Source organism: Brassica napus, chromosome A2, assembly GCF_020379485.1.
Source record: "Brassica napus cultivar Da-Ae chromosome A2, Da-Ae, whole genome shotgun sequence".
NCBI lineage: Eukaryota > Viridiplantae > Streptophyta > Magnoliopsida > Brassicales > Brassicaceae > Brassica > Brassica napus.
The window spans coordinates 6,644,631-6,665,345 of NC_063435.1; the positions used below are offsets into that span (position 1 = coordinate 6,644,631).

The 20,715-nt window shown below is 31.5% G+C and overlaps 3 protein-coding genes across 4 annotated transcripts; 2 read left to right on the plus strand and 1 right to left on the minus strand.

Annotated features, from left to right (window-relative positions):
- Positions 1–82: 82 nt before the first annotated feature.
- On the minus strand, positions 83–3,072 carry LOC125585275 (plastidial pyruvate kinase 2). Its single transcript, XM_048754047.1, has 11 exons — positions 2,685–3,072; positions 2,313–2,600; positions 2,059–2,224; positions 1,840–1,974; positions 1,551–1,750; positions 1,368–1,430; positions 1,114–1,289; positions 938–1,043; positions 725–873; positions 540–648; positions 83–411 (listed from the first exon to the last, which is right to left on the minus strand). Exons 1-11 carry the CDS (start codon positions 2,925–2,927, stop codon positions 304–306), a joined length of 1,743 nt encoding a protein of 580 aa, XP_048610004.1. The 5' UTR covers positions 2,928–3,072; the 3' UTR covers positions 83–303.
- A 6,146-nt stretch (positions 3,073–9,218) lies between these two features.
- LOC106391648 (plastidial pyruvate kinase 2) lies at positions 9,219–12,114 on the plus strand. Its single transcript, XM_013832345.3, has 11 exons — positions 9,219–9,594; positions 9,679–9,966; positions 10,055–10,220; positions 10,305–10,439; positions 10,529–10,728; positions 10,849–10,911; positions 10,990–11,165; positions 11,236–11,341; positions 11,406–11,554; positions 11,631–11,739; positions 11,868–12,114. The coding sequence occupies exons 1-11, from the start codon at positions 9,352–9,354 to the stop codon at positions 11,973–11,975; spliced, it is 1,743 nt and encodes a 580-aa protein (XP_013687799.2). The 5' UTR covers positions 9,219–9,351; the 3' UTR covers positions 11,976–12,114.
- Positions 12,115–16,718: 4,604 nt separating this feature from the next.
- Positions 16,719–18,580, plus strand: LOC106419264 (probable membrane-associated kinase regulator 6). 2 transcript variants are annotated; one of them, XM_013860024.3, is made up of 3 exons: positions 16,719–17,067; positions 17,275–18,016; positions 18,120–18,580. In XM_013860024.3, exons 2-3 carry the CDS (start codon positions 17,338–17,340, stop codon positions 18,125–18,127), a joined length of 687 nt encoding a protein of 228 aa, XP_013715478.2. In that variant the 5' UTR covers positions 16,719–17,067; positions 17,275–17,337; the 3' UTR covers positions 18,128–18,580. The 2 variants fall into 2 exon arrangements, with proteins under 2 accessions (XP_013715478.2, XP_048610012.1); XM_048754055.1 differs by having other exon boundaries at positions 16,719–18,016.
- Positions 18,581–20,715: the final 2,135 nt, after the last annotated feature.

Below are 20,715 nucleotides of genomic sequence, written 5' to 3' on the forward strand. Positions count from 1 at the left end.
TACTAAGAACAGTTACTTAGTTGCAACTTCCGTTTTTAGTTTTTACAGTAACATTTTACCCAAGTGGAACAACACAGGTGTGTATTAGAGAATTCTCACATTTATTACTCAAAATCTAAATTAACATTTGTCTCACAAACAACTAATGAGCTAACAATAACTTCTGCCAAGTAAACAAACTGAATAAGATACAGTAAACAGTAGGTTTTTAGAGTACAAAAGGACGTGCAAGGAAAGTTAACCGAAACCGGTTTTACAGATAAATGAAAGAAAAACATTGACCAGGTGAGATACTGAGACTCCTTACACCTTGCGGACTTGGATGTTATGAGTCGATTGAGACCGCCAGATTGGTTGTGACCCACTCTGTACAATCGCTATTTCTTCTCCCTTCTTCACCATTCCTTGTTTCTGTTCATCCAAGAGTTACCCCACTCAAACTCTTATTCCCCATTACCACAAAATATCCACTATATGTATATTTCCAAAAAAATAAAACTACATATAGTGTTCTTTCTAAGAGATCCTTTTGAGCTTACCAGTAGTGTAGCCAAAGCTTTAGTGAAAGTGTCCTCTGCATCATCTGAGAACTCCATATATATGGGGCACACACCTTGATACAAGGCTAATCTTTGCTGTATTTTTTTCCTGCAGAAGAAAAGCCTCTACCGTTAGTTCTTAACATCTACCAGTTGTTCTGGAAGGATAAACATTTATTACTCACTCATTTGTGAAGGCATAGATGGTGCCAGAAGGGCGATAGTGACTTAAGAGTATGGCCATGAAACCAGTTCTGGTGAAGACAACAGTTGAAGTTCCAAGCGTGTTTGACATCATGGTTGCATGGTATGCAAACATCTCACTCATATGGTTCTGTAAACATCGTTCTTGTCAGTATGGATAAGATAGAAAGAAGGAAGTCAAGCTGCAGCTTTACCTTGAAGGCTTGACCAAGATTAGGTGGCATTTCAGTACTAGTAGTAATGGTTGCTTCTGTTCGAAGTGCGACTGTATGCATCACTCCAGCAGCTTTCAGTGGGAACCTGATACCAAATTAAACTTCAGTCAATACTTTCTATATCCAAACAAACATGAGCTAAATCAGTCACTTACTTTCCGTGAGCAGTTTCTCCTGAAAGCATTACTGCATCAGCACCTTCTCTAACAGCTATAGCAATGTCAGAAACCTCCGCTCGGGTTGGAGTCGGATGAACTATCATACTCTCAAGCATGTTAGTTGCAACAATAACAGCTTTTCCCATGCTACGGCATAGGTTAATGATCCTCTCCTGCATATCAATAGCAAAGCTGTTGAATTTGAGGAGCTCGTTTTCTTGGTTTATCTTAAATGAGAAGCAAGCGCTAACCTGAAGAATGGGTACTTCCTCAATAGGAAGCTCAGCACCAAGATCACCTCTTGCAACCATTGCCTGTGGAAGAAGTATACACATCTCATTAAGCAGCACAATCCTCTATATAAATAGTTTCACATAACAATCTCCAACATGTTGTTGTAAAAGGAAAGAACGTTGATGGGAAAAAAAGATTACCCCATCTGATGCGGTGATAATGGAATGCAAGTTGGGTATGGAGTCTGCGCTTTCAATTTTTACTATCACGTGAATATCGGCACCACAACCTTGAAGGTAATTCTTCAGTTCATGCACTACTTGTGCATCTTTGACAAAAGAAACCGCATAGAAGTCAACTTTGTTCTCCACTCCGAACTTAATATCCTCCCAATCCTTCTCTGAAATAAAAAGAAAAGAATTACAAAATAGATATATCAGAGCAAGATCATTCAGAATTAAATAAAGAGGGTGAAACAGAAGGTCGAACCAGTGATTGAAGGTAATGTTGCACTTTTCCCTCGGACATTCAAGTGTCTCCTTGACTTTAGTTCTCCACCATCAACAACCTCACATATGACAGTCTCTTTAGTCTTAGACTTCACCATAAACGACATCATACCACCTGAAACATAGAACAATCATTCCCACTATATTGGAGAACAACAAAAAATCCTTTTACACCAAGTAATGAGAGATCAACACATACCATCAACAAGGAGCATGTCTCCAGCCTCCACATCGTTGACAAAATCATCATAGTTAACACTGACACAACTTGGGGTGCTGACTCCTCTCTCAATTGTAAAAGTAAACTCTTGACCAGGGTCTAACATAATCGGCTGGGGTAAATCTCCACTCCTAACTTCTGGACCCTAAAGAACAATGAAGAAAATATACTTTAAAAATAAAAAAAGAGAATAAAACTTTGAATTAAATGGGAAACAAAAAAAAAAACAAAACCTTGGTATCAAGCATGATGGCAATGGTGTTGTCCTTAGATTGCGCATTGTACTCTTTGACCAAATCAATAACCTTCTTATGAGAAGCATGATCCCCATGAGACATGTTCATCCTTGCAACATTCATCCCAGCTTCAGCCAGTTTCCATATCATCTCTCGTGTGTTGGTAGAAGGACCAACGGTGCACACAATCTTAGTCTTCCTCCTTACCGTCGGTTTCGACCACATCCCTACTGATGTGTCACTAAACTTCTGCATTTCCAAAAACCTCTCCAATTGCTCCTCTCTCTAATTAACCACACAGTAAAAAAAAAACAATTCACTTCAGTAAAAACATGGAAATGCTTTCTTATCTAAAGCTTTTAAACATACGTTTGGAACATCCTCGGGAGACACTGGAATGACTTCGGTCTCCACACGAGCGGATCTCACAGTGGTATCAACCGCTCTTCTGCCTCTTACGGAGACTCTTCCGCACTTCTTGGATTCGTTGCCAAGAACCTTCACTGCGAAACTCGCCGGCTTCAGAAGCTTGTCGGATCTCGTGGAAACAGATCCACCGTTGGGACTCAACATAGAGCCTTGAATCGACCTTGTAGCAACGACCTGAGCCATTTTGGTTTCCGCGGAGAAGAAGTTGCGAAAGAATGAGAGTGGGAGGGAGAGAGAGAGAGAGGTTGAAACGCTAAAAGAGTAGTGAAGAGTTTTGATATATCGGCGGAGTTTACGAAGAAATGCTTAGTTTGTATCGAAAGAGAGAGTGACAAAATCATATAAAAGTAACCCTGCCGGTTTTTTAATCTAAAACCGAATCGGTATGGGCTCTGAACCGATCGGTATATTTGCAAAATTTAATTCGGTTTAGTAATTTGTACCAAATCATATCGTTCTTTTTTTCAGAATCATGTTCAACATTCCGAACTGGAATTAAACTGTTATACAAACTAGATTTTTTAACCGCGCTAAGCGCGGATAAGATACTATATGTATTTCTCAATTCTAAAAAAATAATGTATAATATTGTATTACATTATTTAAAAAATATAAAATAAGACTACATAACATAAATATATTTTTTAAATTTTCTTTGTGAAAATCATTATGTGGTTTGATTGTTCTACTTGATTCACATATTTGCATAGTTATTTGTGATAGATGAATAATTACATTTTTATTATCAGTAAATAATATATATTTATTATATAATATAAGAAAAATAAAATTATTTACTTTTAAAATAAACTTGTCTGATGTTGGGGATTCGGTTATAGACATATCATATTCGAATGAGACATTTTTACAGTTATCAATCTTCTTAACAGTCAAGAAACAAATCTGAATATCAAAACAATATCTCATACGATCTCTTTGTAGAATAACTGCTCTGAAGAAACTGAATTTAGGCATCAAAAAGGACTGGAAATGGATTTGCATATGTGTTATCTAAGTCAGCTTTACAAAATACTATTTATAGTTCATATATCATTTATGTTCATCCTATTTTGTTGTCCACTTTCTTAAATATCTTGAAATAACTGATGTTAATTTAATAATAAACTTTTGGCTCGCAAAAAAAATCAAATTTGTCTAATTATCGCTTAATTTGTCTAACTGATATATATGTATTTTTCAATTCTAAAAAAATAATGTATGATATTATATTATATTATTTAAAGAATATAAAATAAGACTACATAACATAAATATATTTTTAAATTTTCTTTGTGAAAATCATTATATTATTTGATTGTTGTACTTGATTCACATATTTGCATAGATATTTGTGATAGATGAATAACTATATTTTTATTATCAGTAAATAATATATATTTATTAAATAACACGAAACCCAATATTTAGAAACCCGCAAAAACCCACAAAAACCCACTAAAACCCAGAATCCGATACCGGTTGGACCAATAAATTACTTTTACTTTTTTTAGTTTTTAATTTATGTTTTATATTCTAAGTTTCCAATTAAGAAGTTAGGTGCTGACGAAAAAAGTTAGATTTTCCTTTTTAGTTTTATATTTTTGATTTTTAAATTTTGATCAAGATTTCATTATGCCACCAGAAGAAAATGAAATGAACGATGGTAGAAAGAACCAAAATTAGTTGATGTGATTTGGTGTTAGTTTATTTCTGTTATTGACAATTTATTACAATGATTTTTTATTTTTAGTTTATTTTGAATTTGAAGTTTTATTTATTATTCACATTAGACATTAAGATTTTCAGTCTCAAGTTCCAACTTTTTAAGATCTTCATCTCTATTTTGATTTTCTTCATTCAAAATATATTTTTTTTCTTTTAAAAGTTTAAAGACTGAATGATTATATTCACTTATTTAAATATTTATGAATATTATATCTTGATTTTTTATATGTCGTAACTCTTACTTTGTTACACAAATTTTAAATAGTCTAAACAATTTTTTGATATTTTTTTTATGTCAAATGAAAATAAAAGTATAAAAACTAAAAATAAATATTTTTAAATACTTTTTAAACATAAAATGTATACATATCCAAACTTTGGTTTTTATATATTTATAGCTAATATATTATTATATAATAAAATTAATTTATTTATTAACCCGCGGTTCACCCCCGGTCGATCCAGTGACCCAGTGAGCCGGGAAGTCGTCCGGTTTTGTGTTCGGGTCGGGTTTAAAAACATTGGTAAATGTACATAAGAGTGTGATTACATATTTAGTGATTCTTGTATATGTGTCCAGGAAAGTTTCAATGGCTTAGTGGTATATGTCCTATATTTATGTGAGAACACTCCAGGTTCGATCCTTTCCTTTGTATTGTTTTTTCATTTTTTACGAAAAAATAAATGAGATGACGTGGCAACTTCGGGCTCTCTGATTGGACGATTTTTTGTGCCTATGTGGACACTCTAAGAGGAGCTTATATCCTCCTTTTAGTATAGTATAGATTTAACCAAAATTTAAATGAAAACAGAAAATTTATATTCAATACAGTAATATGAGGGTTCAACTTTCTGTAACTAAAGACTAAGGGGGGCTTAAGGGGGGCATATTGGATTGAGGTTTTCAAAAGTTTTTTTGGATTTTAGATCTGATAGAATTTAGATGGGATTTAAAGATTTTGGTGGGGTTTTGGAGATTTTGGTGGGAATTTAAATAGGTGATTTCGGTAGAATTTAAAAATAAAATAACAAAACAACATAAACTTTCCAAACTGTCGTCTTGTGATTAGGATATGATACTGAACGATGTAAAGGTGTTCTCAAACTAGCATATTAATATACACTTAGCAAAGAAGGGATGATTCCATGAAAGAACTAAACACATCAATACAAAGCTATATTTAATAAGGGACTAGAATACGATCCGTGCAATGTGCGGTTAAGTTTTACTTTTATGTTGTTATTATTAATTTATATTTATGAGATATATTGATGTTTAACATTTGTGTGTATTTTATTACTTGAATTTACATTGTTAGAATAACTTTTTCGCTTCTATCATGATAGTCTAATCTATTAAACATGTTTCTAATTTATGGTTTATATTTTGTGGACAAAACAATATATGTCGTTTCTTAACATCTTTATATATAAAATTGAGTTTGCTTTCCTCATAGGCTGTCCACGTAGGCGGACACATCACTAATTCGAATCTTGAGAAGCTGACACATGTCTCTTTTATTCGATCCGCTGTGTTTCATTTATTTATTTATTCGTTTGGGCTTTGTGTTAAATGTTATTTATATATTATAAACTAAAATTGTGATATATTTTAGTAATAATTAACTTAATATAGTGATATGTTTGACATTTTCATACACTTTATTCGAAATATTAGTACACAATATATCTTCTTTTTATAAATATAGTATTAAATAAAATAAGATTATTTGATATCAAATAAGACTATATGATATAATATAAGACTATTTGATATACAATAATAAGAAATTCATGGTAAATTTGTAAAGTATATAAAATTATTCAAATGTATATTAAAGCCAATGCACAAAAATAATATTCATATATTAATCAGATAAAAATAAAGAAAATAACCAATTATACTTTACAACTAATAATAATATTTGTTTAAAATCCTAATAGGTTTGGATGATATAGTTTATTTGATAAAATTTTCAGTAAGTATATTTTTGAATAGTAACTATCAGTACTAACTTATTGTACAATCTAGCTAATTTTAAAAAATAAATTTAACATCAATTTAATTTTTCCATTTTCTAAATCAGTAGATTTAGAAGAGAATGTATAAGAAAATATAAAATTATCAATGGATTATAAAACATGTATAAATGTATGAGAGGGATACATAATTAATTATTCATGTATTTAACTTCAACTTTAATTTTTAATAATTTATTTAATTAAGTTAAAACAAACACTACAATAAAAATAATTACACCAATTAGAAAATAAAATTTTGTAATTAGTTAAATAAATGTATATTTCTAACAAGAACAATAAGAGCAATTTAAAACAAATATACGCTTTTATTGAAGATTAAATACCTTTAATATGTATAGATATTTATTTATTTATTTCATTTGAAAACCCACCCGTAGGACGGGTTTACGGGCCTATCCTAGTTTAACTATAAACATAAAGATTTTGAAATTTTTTGTTAACATATAACTATGAACATAAAGATATTTTGAAAACTTTTATTTACATAATATATAGATTAATCAATATGTTTGGTCTTAAATTTATTAGAAATACATAAAAACTATAGTATTGTTTGTTATTGATATATAGTTTTTGATAGGAGTGGGTGTTCGGATACTCATTCGGGTTCGTTTGGGATCTACTAGGATTTTGGGTTTTCGGGGTTAAAGATTTTAGTCCTATTTCGGTATTTATAAAATTTGGGTTGGGTTCAGTTCGTATCTTTGCGGGTTCGGTTCGAGTTTGGATAACCCGTTTAAATTATTTTAAAATTTTTAAAATTTATTATATACTTTAATTTTCTCAAAATCTAAAACAAAGTAATATACTACATATATTATATACTTTAATTTTCTCAAAGATTTGGATATCATTTTGAAATTGGTTAAGAGAATATTCAAACTTGGAGATTTTAGTCTAAAATTTATCATATATACAGTATTTCGGAATTTGAAATATATCAAATAAAAATGACAATTTTTATTAAACTAAAACGTATGAATAAATTTTTTAAGGGTTAGTATGATTGTAGGATATGAAATTTGATTATGGCGTTTGACAGGTGCCGATCATCAACTGGAGAGAAGTATTGATTATATGGTGTGTGACAATACATGTATTCAACTGAAGAGAAGCATTGGAGACTTAGGTTAGGTCCAGCTTGTTCACAAGAAAAGTCAGATTGAAAACTCTTGCCGAAGAATGTGTAGATTAGATGAAATGTGTGTTTAAAAGTAAGTGATATGAATAGATTCATTATTTGTATATCATAACTGAATTTTGGTTTATGTCAATGTCTCTTTACATTAAACTTTTTCGGTTAAGATTAAGTATTTATTAAGGGTGGGCAAGCATCTATAGAAAAAGCTAAAGTTATAAAAGAATCCAGATTTAAATGACAACCTTTGTATAGTAGATTAAAAATATGACCCTAAATTAATAGATTATATGTTATTGACGATGCAAAAGTATCTCTACGTAAGATACATACTTTAGTAATTCCAGCGGACTCACTAAAAAGAGTTAACCTAAGTAGAAGTTTGTGCAGGGGCGAGCGAGCCTCAAAGTTCTTGCCTAAAAGATCACATGATAGCGAGAAAATTTATGTCGACTGGATCATTTCACAGGAAAAAATAACACCAAGTGAAAAGTGTTAAGGTAAGGAAAATCGACATGACCATCTTCAGCTAAGGTATTTCTCTTAGGATGTGTCTGTGCAGTGGAAATAGTTGAAAGAATGTGCAATTATAGCTGAACATTAGTAACACATTAGGAAGACACTCACAAGAGTAGCAATTGGAGAAGGTGTGAAATGGGACATATTAATCTTCAAGGTCTAGAAATGAAGATTCCTAAACGTTAGGATACTCACAATAGGAGCTGAGAATTTCAAATGTATAGGATGAAGCTAAAGAGTTAGGACAAAACACATGAGAAAAGATTATTATAGGAGTATCTCACACGAAGATGGTGAAAAGGGTAACACCATATATGACTATCACTGAAGGAAGACACTGATATTCAGGTTTCGAGGAAAATAAGGAAGTTTGGTTGATAACAAAGATTTTGACAAGAATATAAAGATCGAGAATGTAAATCTTTGGTTGTCTTTTGGACCGGAGACATGTTTTGAGGAGGAAAGAAAAAAAGTTCGAATATGAGCCGAAAGTTATGACATTGCCCATATAAGACAAAGACAATGTGGCAAGCATTGAAGTCAGTTTTAGATACCTTATACTGTATATAACAAATGTAATTGTCTAGGTTTTTATGTATCAGAATGGTTTTGTATTTTCGCTCTTGTATAAAATTTGTACTGATAAGCTATAGACTTTTCTTTAGTCTAGTGAAATTTGAAAAGCAAAAGTTTTCTTCCTCAGACAAAGCGGTTAAAGATTGCAAATTGAGTTACCAATTTGTTGTGCGTTCTTTTATTGCATATATATATTAGTCTTTAGTTACAGAAAGTTGAACCCTCATATTACTGTATTGAATATAAATTTTCTGTTTTCATTAAAATTTTGGTTAAATTTGTATAACAGTTTAATTCCAGTTCGGAATGTTGAACATGATTCTGAAAAAAAGAACGATATGATTTGGTACAAATTACTAAACCGAATTAAATTTTGCAAATATACCGATCGGTTCAGAGCCCATACCGATTCGGTTTTAGATTAAAAAACCGGCAGGGTTACTTTTATATGATTTTGTCACTCTCTCTTTCGATACAAACTAAGCATTTCTTCGTAAACTCCGCCGATATATCAAAACTCTTCACTACTCTTTTAGCGTTTCAACCTCTCTCTCTCTCTCCCTCCCACTCTCATTCTTTCGCAACTTCTTCTCCGCGGAAACCAAAATGGCTCAGGTCGTTGCTACAAGGTCGATTCAAGGCTCTATGTTGAGTCCCAACGGTGGATCTGTTTCCACGAGATCCGACAAGCTTCTGAAGCCGGCGAGTTTCGCAGTGAAGGTTCTTGGCAACGAATCCAAGAAGTGCGGAAGAGTCTCCGTAAGAGGCAGAAGAGCGGTTGATACCACTGTGAGATCCGCTCGTGTGGAGACCGAAGTCATTCCAGTGTCTCCCGAGGATGTTCCAAACGTATGTTTAAAAGCTTTAGATAAGAAAGCATTTCCATGTTTTTACTGAAGTGAATTGTTTTTTTTTTACTGTGTGGTTAATTAGAGAGAGGAGCAATTGGAGAGGTTTTTGGAAATGCAGAAGTTTAGTGACACATCAGTAGGGATGTGGTCGAAACCGACGGTAAGGAGGAAGACTAAGATTGTGTGCACCGTTGGTCCTTCTACCAACACACGAGAGATGATATGGAAACTGGCTGAAGCTGGGATGAATGTTGCAAGGATGAACATGTCTCATGGGGATCATGCTTCTCATAAGAAGGTTATTGATTTGGTCAAAGAGTACAATGCGCAATCTAAGGACAACACCATTGCCATCATGCTTGATACCAAGGTTTTGTTTTTTTTTTTGTTTCCCATTTAATTCAAAGTTTTATTCTCTTTTTTTATTTTTAAAGTATATTTTCTTCATTGTTCTTTAGGGTCCAGAAGTTAGGAGTGGAGATTTACCCCAGCCGATTATGTTAGACCCTGGTCAAGAGTTTACTTTTACAATTGAGAGAGGAGTCAGCACCCCAAGTTGTGTCAGTGTTAACTATGATGATTTTGTCAACGATGTGGAGGCTGGAGACATGCTCCTTGTTGATGGTATGTGTTGATCTCTCATTACTTGGTGTAAAAGGATTTTTTGTTGTTCTCCAATATAGTGGGAATGATTGTTCTATGTTTCAGGTGGTATGATGTCGTTTATGGTGAAGTCTAAGACTAAAGAGACTGTCATATGTGAGGTTGTTGATGGTGGAGAACTAAAGTCAAGGAGACACTTGAATGTCCGAGGGAAAAGTGCAACATTACCTTCAATCACTGGTTCGACCTTCTGTTTCACCCTCTTTATTTAATTCTGAATGATCTTGCTCTGATATATCTATTTTGTAATTCTTTTCTTTTTATTTCAGAGAAGGATTGGGAGGATATTAAGTTCGGAGTGGAGAACAAAGTTGACTTCTATGCGGTTTCTTTTGTCAAAGATGCACAAGTAGTGCATGAACTGAAGAATTACCTTCAAGGTTGTGGTGCCGATATTCACGTGATAGTAAAAATTGAAAGCGCAGACTCCATACCCAACTTGCATTCCATTATCACCGCATCAGATGGGGTAATCTTTTTTTCCCATCAACGTTCTTTCCTTTTACAACAACATGTTGGAGATTGTTATGTGAAACTATTTATATAGAGGATTGTGCTGCTTAATGAGATGTGTATACTTCTTCCACAGGCAATGGTTGCAAGAGGTGATCTTGGTGCTGAGCTTCCTATTGAGGAAGTACCCATTCTTCAGGTTAGCGCTTGCTTCTCATTTAAGATAAACCAAGAAAACGAGCTCCTCAAATTCAACAGCTTTGCTATTGATATGCAGGAGAGGATCATTAACCTATGCCGTAGCATGGGAAAAGCTGTTATTGTTGCAACTAACATGCTTGAGAGTATGATAGTTCATCCGACTCCAACCCGAGCGGAGGTTTCTGACATTGCTATAGCTGTTAGAGAAGGTGCTGATGCAGTAATGCTTTCAGGAGAAACTGCTCACGGAAAGTAAGTGACTGATTTAGCTCATGTTTGTTTGGATATAGAAAGTATTGACTGAAGTTTAATTTGGTATCAGGTTCCCACTGAAAGCTGCTGGAGTGATGCATACAGTCGCACTTCGAACAGAAGCAACCATTACTACTAGTACTGAAATGCCACCTAATCTTGGTCAAGCCTTCAAGGTAAAGCTGCAGCTTGACTTCCTTCTTTCTATCTTATCCATACTGACAAGAACGATGTTTACAGAACCATATGAGTGAGATGTTTGCATACCATGCAACCATGATGTCAAACACGCTTGGAACTTCAACTGTTGTCTTCACCAGAACTGGTTTCATGGCCATACTCTTAAGTCACTATCGCCCTTCTGGCACCATCTATGCCTTCACAAATGAGTGAGTAATAAATGTTTATCCTTCCAGAACAACTGGTAGATGTTAAGAACTAACGGTAGAGGCTTTTCTTCTGCAGGAAAAAAATACAGCAAAGATTAGCCTTGTATCAAGGTGTGTGCCCCATATATATGGAGTTCTCAGATGATGCAGAGGACACTTTCACTAAAGCTTTGGCTACACTACTGGTAAGCTCAAAAGGATCTCTTAGAAAGAACACTATATGTAGTTTTATTTTTTTGGAAATATACATATAGTGGATATTTTGTGGTAATGGGGAATAAGAGTTTGAGTGGGGTAACTCTTGGATGAACAGAAACAAGGAATGGTGAAGAAGGGAGAAGAAATAGCGATTGTACAGAGTGGGTCACAACCAATCTGGCGGTCTCAATCGACTCATAACATCCAAGTCCGCAAGGTGTAAGGAGTCTCAGTATCTCACCTGGTCAATGTTTTTGTTTCGTTTTTCTGTAAAACCGGTTTCGGTTAAGTTTCCTTGCACGTCCTTGTGTACTCTAGAACCTACAGTTTACTGTATCTTATTCAGTTTGTTTTACTTGGCAGACGTTGTTGTTAGCTCATTAGTTGTTTGTGAGACAAATGTTAATTTAGATTTTAACAGTCAATCCAGTGCAGTCACGTTTTAGAAAACACCCATGTTTTAGAAATTATTTCAAAAGATCTACGTTTTAAAACATGCTCCCTCCGTTTCTAAAAGATTTATGTTTTAGAATTTTTACAATTTTTAATAAAATATATTAAAACTTAGTTATAAATGCATAGTTTTTTGTAATTTTATAATTTTAAACCATTAAGATTTTAAGAAATTCAATTAATGTCATTGAACTTTACAATTTTTTATTATTGGTTGACAAAAATTACATTGAAAATATAAAATATGTATCTTTTTAAAACAAAAATTTTCTCTAGAATATGGATCTTTTAGGAATGGAGATAGTATTTCACAAAATCTTTTTGTTTCGAAAAGATCTTTGTTTTAACAAAATAATTTTAAAAGATATACTTATATATATTAATGCATTGTTCAATAGCAATATGTAAATTTATAAAAATATAAATTTGTTATTGACATTTTGTTGTTTAAAAATTGTTTCAAAACGTGGATGAAAAAAGAGGTGGCGGTAAGCCGTCCTCCGGCATTTCGATAAATAAAAAAAGAAATTTGCCAAAATAGAATGAAAAAAAAATACACTCTATGTCTCTATAGTATAAAACCAACTTTAGTTTGTCCATATAGTATAAATTTCTTATAATCCCAAAATTAACTTTGATTAATCAAATAAAATATAATTTAAAAATAATTCTAATATTAAAAACATATTAGGAATATAAATAAAAAAAAAATTCGATATAAAAAAATTAAATAGAAGAAAAGTTCGGAAAATCACCAGAAAAATATGGAGAAATCATTGGTTTGATGAAAAATAAAGCTTAATTTCTATTTTTATGATTTTTTGACAAGTAAATCGATAAAGCACGTTTTAGGAAACTAATAAGATTTTCAAACATTTTTAGAATATTTTGTAACTGAATTTTTTGAAATATGGTTATTCTTATCCGTAGAATACAACTTCTACACGGTGTAGAGAGCGAATAAATAATATGTAAGTAGATTATACCATATGTAAACTCTTGAGTTGTGTCTAGATTTCGTATTCGTAATACTTTAGAATTCTCATAAAAGTAAGCTACATTCGGAATAAACGTAGCTACCTTTAGGTTGCGTAGACATCATATTCCTTATATTTAGAATTCTATTTAAAAATAAATTACTGGTTCTAGCCAAATTAGAATAACTTGTTTAATCTGGAATTGAATTTCCATCATGCCATTTTTCGTAAAAGATGAAATCTTCTTTTTGTAGTAATTAAATTTTTAAATTGACAAGTTTTAGAACCCAAAAAATATATCAGATTCTGTATATGGGTATTTCATCAATTGTTTATGTTTTATATAATTTTTTTATTCATAAAATTATTTATTTCACTAAGTTTAATAAATGGAAAGGGTAACTGAAGCAAAAATGAGACAAAAAAATTTTATAGTAAAAGGACAAAGATGCTGTTTTTTCATTCTATTCTGGCAATTTCCCATAAAAATTCATGGATATCATCAAGCTATATATATAAACTTTTTTAATACTCATTTAGTTTCGAAAAGATCCATGTTCTAGAAAAAATATTTTAAAAAAACTTTTTTACATCTTAAATGCATTATTTAATGGTAAATTGTAATTTTCAAGAAATATAACTGTGTTCACTGAATATTTATTGGTTAAAAGTTGTGAAATAGTTAATTACAAAAAACATTAATAATAAATATTTAAGATGTTTCATAATATGTGTGAAAATTTTAAAACTTAAATATTTTTGAATCGATTAGTACTAAATTAATTATGTTTTTTAATAAGTAAAGAGATTATAACTAACTGTATTATTTCAATAGAATATCTAACAAATAGATATTCTATTGAAATAATACATTTAGTTGTCAAACTATTTATAACTAAAGAGATTATAACTAACTGTATTAACTAACTGTCATCTTATAAGAATGACATATTTCAAAATAGTTGTAATTAGATATTCTATTGAAATAATACATTTAGTTATAATCTCTTTACTTATTAAAAAACATAATTAGTTTAGTACTAATCGATTCAAAAACATTTACGTTTTAACATTTTCACACATATTACAAAACATCTTTAATATTGTTTATTAATGCTTTTGTAATAACTATTTCACAACTTTTAGCCAATAAAATTTCAGTGAACACAAATTATATTTCTTGAAGATTACAATTTACCATTAAATAATGCATTGAAGATGTAAAATGTATTTTTAATTTTTTTTCAAAAACATGGATCTTTTCGAAACGAAATGAGTATTAAAAAAGGTTTATATATATGGCTTGATGACATCTATGAATTTTTATGGGAAAATTTCCAAAACAGAATTAAAAACAGCATCTTTGTCCTTTTAGTATAAAACTTTTTTGTCTCATTTTTGCTTCAATTACCCTTTCCATTTATTAAACTTAATGAAATAAATAATTTTATGAATAAAAAAATTATACAAAACGTAAACAATTGATGAAATACCCATATACAGATTCTGATATATTTTTTGGGTTCTAAAACTTGTTATTTTAAAAAAATTTAATTACTACGAAAAAAAGATTTCATCTTTTTACGAAAAATGACATGATGGAAATTGAATTCCAGATTAAACAAGTTATTCTAATTTGGCTAGAACCAGTAATTTACTTTTAAATAGAATTATAAATATAAGGAATATGATGTCTACGCATCCTAAAGGTAGCTATGTTTAATCCGAATGTAGCTAACTTTTATGAGAATTCTAAAGTTTTGCGAATACAAAATCTAGACACACCTCAAAAGTTTACATATGGTAGAATCTACTTACATATTATTTATTCGCTCTCTACAGAGTGTAGAAGTTGTATTCTATGGATAAGAATAACCATATTTCAAAAAATTCAGTTACAAAATATTCTAAAAATGTTTGGAAATCTTATTAGTTTCCTAAAACGTGCTTTATCGATTTACTTGTCAAAAATCATAAAAATAGAAATTAAGCTTTGTTTTTCATCAAACCATGTTTCTCCATAGTTTTCTGGTGATTTTCACAAACTTTTCTTCTATTTAATTTTTTTATATAAAAAATTATTTTAAATTTTTATTTATTTTTATTCCTAATATGTTTTTAATATTAGAGTTATTTTTAAATTTTATTTTATTTGATTAATCAAAGTTAATTTTGGAATTATAAGAAATTTATACTATATGGACAAACTAAAGTTGGTTTTATACTATAGAGACATAGAGTGTATTTTTCATTCTATTTTGGCAAATTTCTTTTTTTTTATTTATCGAAATTCCGGAGGACGGCTTACCGCCACCTTTTTTTCATCCACGTTTTGAAACAATTTTTAAACAACAAAATTTCAATAACAAATTTATATTTTTATAAATTTACATATTGCTATTGAACAATGCATTAAAATATATAAATATATCTTTTAAAATCATTTTGTTAAAACATGGATCTTTTCGAAACAAAAAGATTTTGTCAAATAGCAAGTTTTAAAACGTAGATCTTTTGAAATGATTTCTAAAACATCGGTGTTTTCTAAAACGTAATTTTTTGAATTTTTTTAACATATGAACCTTTACTAAAAAGGTTCATATATATATGTTGCTTAATGACACCCTGTGACAAACTTAAGTTTTTTTTTTTTGAAAAAGACAAACTTAAGTTTAATACTCCTATTTTACCAATTTTCTCAATAGATGTTGACAATAAAAGAGAAACATGTAATTAATCTCTCTCTCTCTAATGTCTAGGAGATACTTATGTCTCAGTGTTAGAAATTATACCTTGTGTTATCGTGTGTTACAAAAAAAAAAAGACCTCGTGTTATCATCAATTATTACGACCAAAAAACATTCTCTTCGAGATTTGAGAGATTCATATCATTAAATGCACTACTGAAAGAAAAAAAAAATTGTCGACCAAAATACACAAAATTAAAACCTTGTTTTCTGAGTATCTCAAACGTAACCCATAAAAAGACCATGCAAAATGGCCTATAGATAAGACTTGGATGAGTCTCCACGTCACTTTCTATTTTCGGCTTTTGTCCCCTAAACTTTCGACAACATACGTCCCGCACCCCGACACTTCCCGGGACCTCTGTCTCCCCCTCTCTCTTTCTCCGCTCATCTCCTATTTATATATTTATATATTTTTAATTTTTAACCTTTTTCTTATTTATGAATATGACTTTTAAATTTAGTATTCTTTATTTACGTTCTTTTCTTTTATTTTCAACTCGTGGTCCTCTTCACTCGTAACACTCTGGAAATTTCCTTCTTTTTCTTTTTTTTTTGAAAATTAGGAAATTTCATCTTAAAACGTAAGAGCATTCCCATTGGAAAATGTAAAGAGGGGTTCACACAGTTTCTAAAAAAAAAAATTAATATAATAATTTATTTTTTATGAATTTATATCACTTGAGCTCGTTAGGATGAACATGTATCAACACTGTTTGCGGATCTTAGCGATACGTGACGGTCCGCGATTGGTTGGTTTATTAATATCTTTTTTTTCAAAAATGTCAAACGAAAAAAGATTATAATAATCAAAAGTAGATTTTGAGAAGAGTACACCAATGGGAGTGCTCTAATACAGCTAACTTATATGTCTTTCATACCAATTATTTTGCTTTTTTGTCTTTCTAATTAATAAGCCCCATGAAATATGCGTCAACATACATCGTTTTTAATGATATATTTGATATTCTTCAAAAGAAAAACTATGCGTAGTGTTTTGATATTGAGACTCCTTAAAAGATAAAAATGATGTCACATGGAATAAATAATTAAAAGAACCTTGTCTATGCAAAAAAGAATAAACCAAGATAAATATTAAAAAGAGGAAAAGAGTGAAGGCAACAGCACATAATAAGAGGTTAGATGGGCTCACAAACTCTAATGTTTTCTTTTCTTTTCCCTTTCAGACTATTAATATCTATTGTTTCTTACCAAACCAACCACAAAAATATAATATATTACCGTTATAAAAAAATATTATATATCTTAGCTTCAATGTGTGTATGTCCCTTCCTATATATATACACTGAAACATATGTTCTCCATTCAAACATTTTTGTCACAGACAAAAGCATCTGAACACAGTCAAGAATATATATACATCCCCACCAAACAAACAAAAATAACCATGGAAGTAAATCAAGAAGCTTCATCAATGCCAGTAGTTCCCGTAGATAGTTTCTCTTACAGTTGGGTAGTTAACAGTCCTTCTTTAGAAGATTCCATTGATGATTATCATCAAACCTACGAAGATTCTTCTTCTTCCTTCATAGAGATGGATCCAAGATTGCCTCCTTCGAGAAGATTCTTCATCAACAAATCCCATGAAAGTAGCTTCAAGTTCGATAACTTCGTCTCTTTCTCCGACGAAGATCACTCTTTAGTTCACGCCGACGAGCTTTTCCGCGACGGCTACGTCATGCCTTATCTATCAAAAGCCACGTCAGCAGCTACGGAAGAAGAATATGAGCCGTTGGACAAGAAAACGGAGAAGAAGATGGAGACACGTGACATAAAGAGCAAGTCTCCTTCTTCTTGTAGAAAGTTGAGAAGAGTTTCGAAATGGGTTTTGTTGTTTTTGACGCCATTGTGTAAAAGATTAAGGAGATGTAGAACCTCTAGATCATCCGGAGGTATCGGTATCGACTCTAGGATCCGTGTAACGACGTTGTCTAGAAGCAGAGTTCATTCTGATGAAATGACTTCGTCGCCAAGAATAAGTGTTGCAGATGATTATTATTGGAGAAGGTCTTGTGACTCAGAGAGCTCCATTTACGAAGCCGTTCTTCATTGCAAGAAATCTTTCGGTACGTTGTAGGAACCAGGTTCATTTTTTTGTATAGTTTTTTTTCTTCTAATTTTGGAATTTTATTCTTTGTTAATTATGTTTTTTTTTGTTAATTTAAACAGAGAAATGAGACTTAAGAATCCATGGAAAAGGAGCAGGTAGGAGTAGAGATGGAGAATATTAAGCAAATTGCATTACACGTTACACATGGAGTGGCAAAGAGAGAGCAACTTGTGTTGTGTCTTTTGTTGTTTCTCTCTCTTGAATTAAAGAGATTGATGTGATGATTCCATGTGAATGTGTCATCTGATGTGAGTCAAGAACTTTCTTTTTTTACATGAGTGGGCACATATATAGGGCAGCTAGCAGAATCAAGAAAATATTTTCAGATTTTCTTGGGTATTATAGTTTCTTTTCATATATGTAATCCTATGTGTATCTTATATGTGCCTACCCATGTTTTACTTTCTGGTCAAATTGTGTTTTGAATATTCTTACTTTTTGTGAAAATTTTGTCTTTTATTGTCTTATAGATCATATGTGGATGTCATCATATATATGCATGATTGAGCTCCTTTTCTTATCATAATTGTAATTCAAATCAGTTAAATCTAACAAAGAGAAGGAAAAACAGGAGACTCCAAAATATATCTAAATCTATATCAGTATATTTCATGACCAAATGAAGATAGTCCCATATACTAGTGGTTCAAATTAAATGGTTCCATTCTTGCAAGCCGGATTCTTTTATTTTGTTTGCTGTGAAATCAACAGGATGTATATCTGTATATGTATACTAGCTCCAAAAATTAGTTTACATTCCAGAATTAAACTTGAAATCATTTTTGTTATTTTAAAAATCACGAAAACAATTCTATAATATAGACGACGAATGATTTAATTGAAAATTGAGTATTTCAGAATTTAAAATAGAATTATAGAAAATAATGAAAAAGATTCTCAAATAAGAACCCGTGAAATATTGCGTATTAAATCCATGAAACTAGTTCAAATTGTTATGTTACAAAAACTAGTTAAAATTGTAAAGATACTGACAAATAACAAATGTGTACAAGAGAATCAAACAAAACTAAATAGAAATGGTGGTGATTTTATGACTCTAAAAAAGTGCAGGGTCAGTATTCAATACGTCAAACTGTTTATTTAGCACAGACTTCTTTTCCTTCGACTAAGACAGGACAAAAAATCCGAATCTGAAAAACCAAACCAAATCTGATCCAAAAAGTAGTATTAAACTCGAATTGAAATTGATTAAATATTTGAGTGGATTCAAAATTTAACTATTTATAGATCCGAAACTGAACCCAATCCGAACCGAAGTATTTATGCTATCTAATTTTATGAGTTTAATTCATTAACTTAACTAATTTTATTATTCTATTTCGGCACATTTAGATATTTGTATATATACACACACATATATTTATACTTCTTTTTTTGACAACATACTTATAATTTTAATTTATTAACCTGAACGGATACCCGAACGGGTACCAGAATAATTATGTCAATATATGCAAACTTAGGTAAATATATATATGAGAAAAAAATTGCATTATGGAGGCGTGTAAATAACATTTAAAAAATTTATGCATATAGTTAAAATTAAACACAACGAAAATTTGGCCAGTGTTACATTTGAGACTCATGACAAATTGGAAATGACAAGAGCAAATGTGAATGATAGTATAACATAAGACAACGTAACACCTGCTTCTTGCGTTTGTATTTACGTTTTCATGTCTAATATTAATTCCTTTTCTCCATACTTATATATGTATAAACAGTGATAATTAAACATTTATATTTACATTTCCCCATACTTATTTTATCAAAAAACAAAACAATTAGACCCAAAGTTAGTATATATATATATATATATATATATATAATTACAATACAAAAACAGAAATACAAAATGTTTCCCCTTAAAAGATTAATCCAAAAGTGTTTATACCAAAACCATGAGAATTTCAACATATCCATCTCTGAAATAGTGTTTAAACTAAAACCATAAAAATCGAAGAACTGTGATTCGAACCCTATACCTAGATGCAGACCTTTAAACCTTGACCACTATACCATAGTGTTTCCACAATCCTCGTGTGTTTGATCGAAAAACGGTGATAAAAGGATGTGGGTTTAACAGAGACGTTTTATTATGGTCGGAAGAGACGTTCAGTCGGTTACAAGAGAAGTAAAGAGAATGCGACAGAAGAGAAGCCGGCAACTCGATGAGCTACCGGAAAAGTACAAATAACGGCAAGATGAAGCAAAGGTGAAAACCCTAATCTAGCCGCCAGATGTTAGTCAGATGATTTCGGATCCTTTTCTCGTTCCTCTTCCTTCTCTTTATATAGTCCTCTTATGTGTCGTTCTTGACCTAGCTTATGTCGTCTTCGCGGGCTTTCCTTATTGGGCCGAAAGGCCCGTATTCGTTCGAGCGGTCGCCGAGCCGGATGCCTCTTAGTCGACAACGATCGACTCAAAGTACTTTAGAGGCGAGCCGAGAGACTGACCTATTAAGCCGACTATCCGAGCCGTCGCTTCCCTTGGTCCGGGCCAGGCCTTCTATTCCTTGGGCCTTGTGGGATGGTTAGATCCATCTCCTACAGTAAGTCCCCCCGGTCCATCAGTGAGCGAGGAGTTGCCTAGCTCATGATGGATTCTGGAACTTGAAGGTTCAAAGGAATAGAA

Bases quoted from the DNA above. Each gene is read 5' to 3' on its own strand.
- LOC125585275 (XM_048754047.1), bottom strand. From the start codon at position 2,927: ATGGCTCAGGTCGTTGCTACAAGGTCGATTCAAGGCTCTATGTTGAGT. The intron at 2,601-2,684 runs GTATGTTTAAAA...GTGGTTAATTAG, and splicing joins CTCCCGAGGATGTTCCAAAC to AGAGAGGAGCAATTGGAGAG. The intron at 1,975-2,058 runs GTATGTGTTGAT...TCTATGTTTCAG, and splicing joins AGACATGCTCCTTGTTGATG to GTGGTATGATGTCGTTTATG.
- LOC106391648 (XM_013832345.3), top strand. From the start codon at position 9,352: ATGGCTCAGGTCGTTGCTACAAGGTCGATTCAAGGCTCTATGTTGAGT. The intron at 9,967-10,054 runs GTTTTGTTTTTT...ATTGTTCTTTAG, and splicing joins CCATCATGCTTGATACCAAG to GGTCCAGAAGTTAGGAGTGG. The intron at 11,166-11,235 runs GTAAGTGACTGA...ATTTGGTATCAG, and splicing joins GGAGAAACTGCTCACGGAAA to GTTCCCACTGAAAGCTGCTG.
- LOC106419264 (XM_048754055.1), top strand. From the start codon at position 17,245: ATGTTCTCCATTCAAACATTTTTGTCACAGACAAAAGCATCTGAACAC.